At 40.6% G+C, this 9,083-nt stretch overlaps 1 protein-coding gene across 1 annotated transcript in view; it reads right to left on the bottom strand.

The window, feature by feature from the left end:
• Nucleotides 1-867: 867 nt before the first annotated feature.
• Nucleotides 868-9,083, bottom strand: part of LOC102869453 (low affinity immunoglobulin gamma Fc region receptor III-like) — a 20,214-nt gene continuing 11,998 nt past the window's right edge. Inside the window, exons 4-5 of the mRNA XM_006902747.1 lie at nucleotides 5,104-5,358; nucleotides 868-1,055 (exon numbers count right to left, since the gene is read on the bottom strand). Of these exons, the coding sequence (XP_006902809.1) occupies nucleotides 868-1,055; nucleotides 5,104-5,358 (443 nt within the window). The remainder of the gene's footprint in view (nucleotides 1,056-5,103; nucleotides 5,359-9,083) is intronic.

Below are 9,083 nucleotides of genomic sequence, written 5' to 3'. Positions count from 1 at the left end.
AGCTGATGGAAAAGGAAGCAGCCTCTTACACTACACACTGTGACATCAGGGCTGTGTGTCTATGTGAGTGGGTAATTTGAGTGAAAGTTTACAAAGCAGATTGGTTCTTCATTCAGTCATCCATACACATTTTGTGTTTTAACCTTAATTACTATACCTACAATGCAATCACACTTTACCTATTTCCTCCTTCCTGTAATTCTCATTTCCATTAATTCTTCCAGCTACCCTTTCCTGCCTTCTGAGTCTTATCCTTGGCCAAATGCTTTATTATTTTAAGGAGTGTGTGTCTTCCTGGTGTTATTGGTCACCTTACAGGCCCATGTGTTATTTGGCTTGAAGTTGAGCCAGAAGGGTGAGTTCTGTTCCAGATTCGATGGGTGATTAAGAACCAGTTAACTTGACTTTTTGTATTTTTTTTTTTTTCATTTTATCCTACATCTTCCCCACCAGGACTTTTTAAAGGATGCCACCTTTAAGCACATTGCCATTAATGGAAAGGGAGCTTTTCCTGGAAAGTGGCCTGAAATATCTTTTCTCTTACAAGAAGAGAAAAAGGCAAGAAAGCCATAGAGAAGGGAGACTGCAAGACAGAATTATTGGAAGAGTGCATCCTTTGGACCCAGGGCCGTCTGCTGAGAAACTCCTTGACACAGGAGAAAGTCAAGACATATAGAGCGTTCCAAATAATGGTAGGCCTGCACATACTGAAGAAAACAAGGGTTCTCCTCTCGAATGAAAGACAAAGTCTTCCCTTAAAACTAGCACCGTGAATTCAGACATCTAGCTTCTTAAACTGTGAGAGAATAAATTTGTTTGTTAAAGCAGCCTACTGTGATAATAGCACTAGAAAACCAAGACCATGAGTCATTTATCTTGAGGACCCTGGTTCCATCTGGCCTTGCGGTTCTTCCAGTTGCCCTTTGAGCTTTGAAGTTCTCTCTGCAGAAAGAGATACAGACCCGTGTCCACTGTAAACAGCAGTCCCATCACCAGGAAGAAAGTGACTTGATACCAAGATAGAAAGAGTGGTGGCATGGATGGTATTGTTGAACCTAGTAAGAGAGGCAGAGGGATGGGGGTGAAAAATGAGAATATTAGCATAGAAATTGGAAATAAACAGTGAGGTCTCCTGTAGGGAGACATTGTGAAGTCATCTAAGCCAGAATATAAAGTCCTTTCCCAAAGCAGATGGGAAGACAAAGAAGTCTCCAGAGGCTCCCTACCTTCCTGACAGCTGAAAGGCACACAGTTCAAATCTACCAGCTGCTCTGCAGGAGAAAGACGGACAATCTTCTCTCGTGAGATTTACAGGGTCAGCTATAAGTTGGTTGTGAGTCAACGGTACATAACAACAACAACAACAAGAAGATTAAACATTAGGTTAGTATTTCCAAAGGGTGACCTTAGTACATTTATTCTGAGACATAAGGGTAAAAGGAATTATGATATTATGGGAGTATAAATTTTCTTTTCAACAAGGCTCCTTGAAGGCTTTGATGTGCATTGTCAATCTATCAGGTGGAAGACAGGCTATACCACATGCTCCATATTAATCTAACCAGAGAATCCTTCACTCTGAAAAAACTCTTAAGGAGTCATGTGACTGGGAAACAACTTTTCTAAAACATTGATCTAGGGAATCTATATATTACAACATAGATATTTTTTTTCCTTCTTTTTTTTCTATGTTTTATTAATTTTCATAAACATTTACAGAGATTTTGGGTTTACATTCATTCATTGTTGCACTATTCTCTCTACCCTCCTCCCAGTTTGTTCTTGTCCAAATGCCACAGTGCTTGTCAAAGCCAGTTCTGATTAATCTTCTTTGTCAGTGTGTCCTTTGCCATTCCCTATCACTCCTCCCTGAGAGAGACTTCACCCTGAGTCATAAGGAAAAGGGGATGGCTTATTCTCTTAGCTACTTCCTGCTGAAAAGGGACGCTGTGGGTTTCAGGGTGAAGATCTTCCCTCACTACTCTAAAGGGCCCCTTTGGCAGTAGGAAACACATAGACTATTATGGAGATTGATTTTGGAATTTAGATGCACTCTTATTGATTGTGCTTGGCCATACATGTTTATATCCTTGAAGATGTATCATGGGGGTGTTGCAACCTAGAAGACACAAATTTGACTAACAAGTTATAAGTACAACAACATAGATCTTTAGCTCATCTTTTCTGAACCTAGGAAAATGGTGGTGTTCATTGACCAACATTACTCTGAAATAGGCTTGTGGTTGTTGTTAAGTGTCATCAAGTCTAGCATGAATCACAGTAACATTATGAACAACAAATCTGAACCCTGTCCTATTCTGTGCCAACCTCACAGTCTCTGAAACACTCGAGCCCATTGCTGCAGTCATTGATTGTGACGATCTATCTGGCTGAAGGTCTTCCTCTCTTTTGCTAACCCTTCACCTTTCCAAGCATGATGTCCTACTCCAAAGAATAGCCTCTCCTAGCAACATGCCCAAAGTATGTGAGGCAGAACTTTATCACCTCTGCCTCTAAGGAGCACTCTGGCTGCACCTTCTCCAAAACATACCTGTTTGTTCTTCTAGTAATTTATGGGATATTCAGTACTCTTCTTCAATACCACAGATCAAAGTCTCATCCTTCAGTAATCCTTATTCGTTGTTCAGCTATCAAATGCATAGTAAGTGATCAGAAAGACCGTGACTTGAATCAGATACACCTTAGCCCTCAAACTGAGATCATTGCTTTTCAATAATTTGGAAAGGACCCTACCTGCAGACTTTCCCAGTGCAGTGTGTCTCCTGTTCTCCTGACAGCTGATACCAAAGGTGTTGATTGCAGATCCAAGTAAGATGAAATTATTAACAGTTTCAATCTTTTCTCCAACTATCATGATGTTGTCTATTGGTCCAGTGGTGAGAATTTTTGTTTTCTTGACATTATGATGCAATCCATATTGAAAGGGGTATTCTTTGATCTTCTGCAGCAAGCATTTCAAGTCCTCCTCCTTTCAGCAAGCAAGGTTGTGACAGCTGCATAACGCAGGTTATTGATGAATCTTCCTCTGATCCTGATGCCACATTCTTCTTCAGAGTCCAGCTTCTTGAATAATTTTCTAAGCACACAGGTTGAATAGGTATGGAGTAAGAACATAACCCTGATGCAACATCTTTATTCATTTTAAACCATATGTGTTCTCTTGCTCTGTTCACATGAGCACACTTGAGGGTTTTGGGATTCCCATTCTTCTCCATGTTAGCAATAGTTCGTTGTGATCCACATAAATGCCTTTACAGAGGAGACTTGTGGGGCTTCCTGTAAGTGATTCCAGGGTGTAGTTTTTCAAGAACAGGCACACCTGATTCTTTGTAGGTAAGAAGAGATTCTCATACTCATAGGGCTTCCTCATTGATTGGTTGTTGTTAGATGCCATCGAGTAGAGTATGATTCATAGTAACCCTATGAACAAAAGATATGAACTCTGTTCTATCCTGTGCCATCCTCACACTTCCTGATACACAAGACCCTATTGCAGCAGCCACTGTTTCGATCCACCTGGTTGAGAGTCTTCCTCTTCTTTGCTGACCCTCCACCCTTTCCACCATTATGTCCTTCTCCTAGCAACATGCTCAAAGTATGTGAGGCAATGCCTCATCATTCTTGCCTCCAAAGAGCACACCAACTACACCCTTTCCAAGACATACCTGTTTGTTCTCTTTGTCATTCATGGGATGTTCAGTGCTCTTCTTCAACATCACAGCTCAAAGCCGTCAGTTCTTCTCCTGTCATCCTTATTCATTGTCCAGCTCTCAGATTCACCTTAGTCCTTAAACTGATATAATTTAAAAATAAAACAAAACAAAAACCCCACAAAACACCAAACTGACGTCATTACTCCTCAATAATTTGGAAAGGTCCCTAACTTCAGATTTCCCCCTAACTTCAGATTTTCCCAGTGCAATGCATCTCCTTATTTCTTGACTGCTGGTACCAAGGGTTTTATTCATAGATCCAAAAAAGATGAAGCTGTTGGCAGTTTCAATCTCCTACCCATCCATCATGATGCTGCCTATTGGTCCATTGGTAAGAATCTTTGTTTTCTTGAAATTGAGATGCAATCTACACCAAAGTCTGCATTCCTTGATCTTCTACAACAAGTACTTCAAGTCCTCCTCATTTTCAGCAAGCAAGGTTGTGTCATCTGCATAAAACGCAGGTTATTGATGAGTCTCCCTCCAATCCTGATGCCACACTCCTCCTCATAGAGTCCAGCTTTTCAGATAATTTGCTCAGCAAACAGATTGAATAGATATGGAGAGAGAATACAACCTTGTAGCACACTCTTCTCAGTTTTAGACCATGCAGTGTTCCCCTGCTTTGTTCTCACAACAGCCTACTGGTCCAGATATAGGTTCCACATGAGCACAATCAAGTACTCTGGGATTTCGATTCTACTCAATGTCAGCCAAAACTTATTATGATCCACAGAGTCAAACTTAGGGTTGCTGTGATACTGAAATCTGTGCTACTGGTGTATCAAATGCCATAAGGGTTACCCATGGCTGACAAGTTTTGGTGATGACAAACTGATTAAGACAGACTAGAAAACAGGATGGGCCATCTATTTTCTAAATAATAGGCCTTTGAAAACCCTATGGACACTGGAGAAAGAGGGCTTCCTTGAATGAGCTAATATGTGGGCCTAGGCTGAAATGGTCACTAGGGAGGTACAAGTCTCAGAATTGTAGGAGATAGAGGGGTGTATGACAAAGTAGAATGAGGTGAAGGGAAAGGAAGGTGATTGTGTCTGGTAGATGTACTTGTGTGGAGGAAAATGTAGTTTCTATTCCTTGAGTGTTAACAGTTCTAAGTGAATTGCATCCATTTCTATAACCTCTGAGGAATGCATTGGAACAGAGGTGCACATCCACACAAGAATCTAGTAAAAAACTAGGACTTTTAGGGTTCCCGCTGTGAAAAAGGCCACTCAGAAGAATACAAGTAGTGAAGTCTGAAAAAAGATCTGTAGCTTCTTTTCTACTCCTCAACTTCTCATTGCAAGGCCTGAAGCTCTTTAAACCAAGATTCCCAGCTCCTCTGCAGGGAACCCCTGGTTCTCACCTTGGACAGTGATGGTCACAGTGTGTGACTGGTGAAGCAGATTTCCTAGATAACCTGTGCAGTGATAATCTCCACTGTGGCTGTGGTTTGCTTGTGGGATGTAGAAGTTAGAATTTGTATTAGAATAACTCGTGGACTTTCCATTCTGGAAGAACGTGACCTTGTACAGACACTTATCCCTCCAGCTGTGGCATCTCAGCGCAATGGGGTCCCCCTCCTGAAACACCAGCTTAGGGGTCTGTAGCAACAGCCATTCTGTAAGACACAAATATGGCAAACTTGGAAAAAAGTTCCAAGACTATATAGAAGTTCCTTAATTTACATTACTCAGAGGATTTGAAAGGCTATCATGCAGAGGAAACGGAAGATGCTTCAGGGAAAATGTGAACACTGTCTTACTGGCAAAACAAGGTCTTTGTGTAATCTTTGAAAACCAGAAATGTCTAGAAGGTCCAGGGACTGGTACAGGGGGAGGGAGGTTACAGTTTTCAAGAATTGAGAAATATCATCCTGTTGTAGAGAAGTAAGCACTTCTCAGTAACTTAGAGGTTAACAGAACAGGATCTGAAACTTTCCGTTTATTATGGAGACACCATTTGTTGTCTGGCGATTATTAATTTACAGCATAGACTATCAGTGAATACCAAATGGAGTCTTTGGTTTTATTTTAATCTTTAAATAATTTTATTTCTTTGCCTTATCATATCTGTGGTATAGCATACCCATTTATAGTGGGTTTTTGTCATCTTTGAATTATTGCAAACTCAAGAATAAAATTGAAGAAATTAAAAAAAAATAAAGTTGAACCTTAAAAAAGCTTCAGCCTTCCTGTACCAGTCAGATCTGATTTGACGGTACACGTAAAAATAATACAATAAAATTAAAAAAAAAAAAAAAAAACCAAAACCACTTCAGCCTGAAGGCAAATGTTTACATCCATGTAAGGAAATAAAATATATGACATTCTGAATTCCGTATTCAGTTGTGTCTTTGAACCAAAGGAGAACTAAATAAAGGCTTTCATTTGAAATCACTTTCCCTTCCTTGCCTTCTATGTCCCTCTTTCTCTCATTGATGACAGAATACTCAGAGTCCAATATTAAGCCACCTTGGAAGTCACACGTAAAAATGGTGTGGCTGGCATGGAAGCAGAAGCATCTGATCTCCACTAACTTCTATCAATAACAAGCCAAAGATTTTGGTGCAACCACTGTGGAAGGCAGTGTGGCGCTTTCTCAAAAAGTTGCAAATAGAGATACCATTTGACCCAGCAATTCCACTCCTGGGAATATACCCCAAAGAGCCCATAACTGACACCCAAGCAGATATATGCACGCCCATGTTGATCACGGCTTTGTTCACAGTAGCCAAGAGTTGGAAACAACCTAAGTGCCCATCAACAAATGAATGGGTAGAGAAGCTGTGGTATATTCACACAATGGAATACTACGCTGCATTAAAAAACAAGAAACTCATGCAATATTATTCAAAATGTGTGACCATGGAGGACATTATGCTGAGTGAAATATCTCAGTCACAAAGGGTCAAATATTGCATAGTGCCACTGTTGTAAAACAGGACTGACTTTGTGGTTGAGGGGAGACTGAGAAAGATGGATTTAATAATGTCTACTGCATTGAAACAGATGAGGGAGAAAACTGTTTAAAAGGGATATGTGAGTAGGTATTTTTGTCATGACAGGAGTCCAGAGTGAAGGCTACATAGTGGAGTGGACCTGGGGGGAGGGATTGTAAAACAATGAAAGAATTTTTCTTTTACTTTTCAAAGAGAAGAGTGTCCTTGGGGTGAGGGGTAGGCAGGGAGAAAAGTGCAACAATGAATGAATGGAAATCCAAAGTCTCTAAATTGTCATTAAAATTAATAATAAGAAAAAAGTTTTTAAAAAAACAATACAAAGATTTTATCATGAGGTTTGTCATGTGTCTGTATATGCTTACACCTTCTTTTATCAGTTCTAGAATTAACTGTCCTTCCTAAAGATCTCATTGTTATTGTTGTTGCTGTTGTTAGGTGCCATCGAATCAAGTACAACTCAATAGCAATTCTATGAACAACAGAACTGAACCTTGTTTTATACTGTGCCCACCTCACAATCTCTGAATCACTTGAACCCATTGCTGCAGTCAATGTGTCAATCCGTCTGGTTGAAAATCTTCCTCTCTTTCGCTGGCCCTCCTCCTTTCCAAGCATGATGTTCTTCTTCAAGCAATAGCCTCTTCTAGAAATATGTCTAAATTATGTAAGATGAAGCTTTGTCATCCTTGCAGCCAAGGAGCGCCTGATCATCACGAGAGTTTTGCACTGCTCCGTTTCCGACCTGAGCTGGTTCACCCCTCCTTAGGCAACCTGGTAGTCCCCTGCTCCCAGGAGGTCACCATACTGATACCGAACCTAGTGCGGACACCTGATCGGCATGCGCACTACAGCCCAGAACTCCCGGACTCAAGAGATCCTCCAGCCGCAGCCTCCTGAGTAGCTGGGACAACAGGCGGCCACCACCACGCCCAGCGCCAGGGCGCACTTTCTCCAAGTCAAATCTGTTTGTTTGCAGTCCGTGGGGTCTTCAGCCCTCTTCTCCAACACCACCACTCAAAGACATAAGTCTTCTTCAGTCATCTTTATTCATTGCCCAGCTTTCAGATGCATAGCAAATGATTGAAAAGACCACGGCCTGAACCAGATGCACTTTAGTTTTCAAACCAACATCATTGTTCCTAAGTAATTTGGAGAGGTCTCTGACAGTAGATTTGTCCAGTACAGTACAGTTCCTGATCTCCAGGCTGCTGATATTAAGGGTGCTGATTGGGTATACCAGTAAAATAAAGTCGTTGGCAATCTCAATCTTTTCTCCAACTATCATGATCTTGCTTACCTGTCCAGTGGTGAAGATTTTTGATGTTAAGGTGTAATCCATATTGAAAGCTATAGTCTTTGGTCTTCTACAGCAAGCATTTCAAGTCCTCCTCATTTTCACCAAGCAAGATTGTGTCATCTGCATAACACAGGTTGTTAATGAGTCTTCCTCTGATCCTGATCCCGCATTTCTTTTCATAGAGTCTAGTTTCTAAAGTAATTTTTTTTAAATTTTTATTTTATTATTTTTGTGTGAGTCAAATCAGATCTGACTGGTACAGGAGGAGATTGTCCCTCCTTCCCCGGCCGAGCATCTGGTGGATTCGAACCGTGAGCCTCTGCTATTGTAGTTGCAGCTCCTTGCCACTAGGCCACCAGAGCTCCACTTAAAGTAATTTTTTTTTTTAAAAAAATTTTTTCTCAGCATACATATTTTATAGATATGGAGAAAGGATGTAAGCCCGAGGCAACCCCTTTCCTGATTTTAAACCATGTAGTGTTCCATTGCTCTGTTCATAAAACAGCTTCTTGGTCTAGGTAGCTTTCACAAGAGCACAAATAAGTGTTTTGGGATTCATATTCTTCTCAGTGTTAGCCGTGATTTGTTATGATCCACATAGTCAAATGTTTTTGCATAATTAATAAAATTCACTTGTATTCTCTGTGTTCAGCCAAGACCCCTCTGACATCAACTATGATATCTCAAGTGCCACGGCCTCTTCTCAATAAAGCATCCTGATCATCTGGCAGTTCTCTCTCTGGTTTTGAATGACCTTCAGTAATATCTTGCTTGCTTGTGATAGTAATGATATTGTCTAATAATTTCCACATTCTGTTTTATCACTTTCCTTGGGAATGGGAGCAAATATGGATCTCTTCTAGTCAATTGTCCAGGAAGCTGTCCTCCAAATTTCTTGGCATAAACTGGTAAGCACATCCATGGCTGCATCAGTTGAACCATGTCAATTAGTGTTCCATAAATTCCTGGGATGTTATTTTTTCTTACCAATGTCTCCAATGCAGCTTGAACTTCTTCCTTCATTACCTTGGCTCTTGTTCATATGGTGTGTGTTGAAAGTTTTCAGTGTCAACCAAATATATGACAG

Source organism: Elephantulus edwardii, unplaced genomic scaffold (assembly GCF_000299155.1).
Source record: "Elephantulus edwardii isolate Elephantulus edwardi_28Jun2011 unplaced genomic scaffold, EleEdw1.0 scaffold00446, whole genome shotgun sequence".
Lineage (NCBI taxonomy): Eukaryota > Metazoa > Chordata > Mammalia > Macroscelidea > Macroscelididae > Elephantulus > Elephantulus edwardii.
Note: the sequence above shows the minus strand (reverse complement) of the source record. Positions and strands in the feature narration are given on the sequence as shown.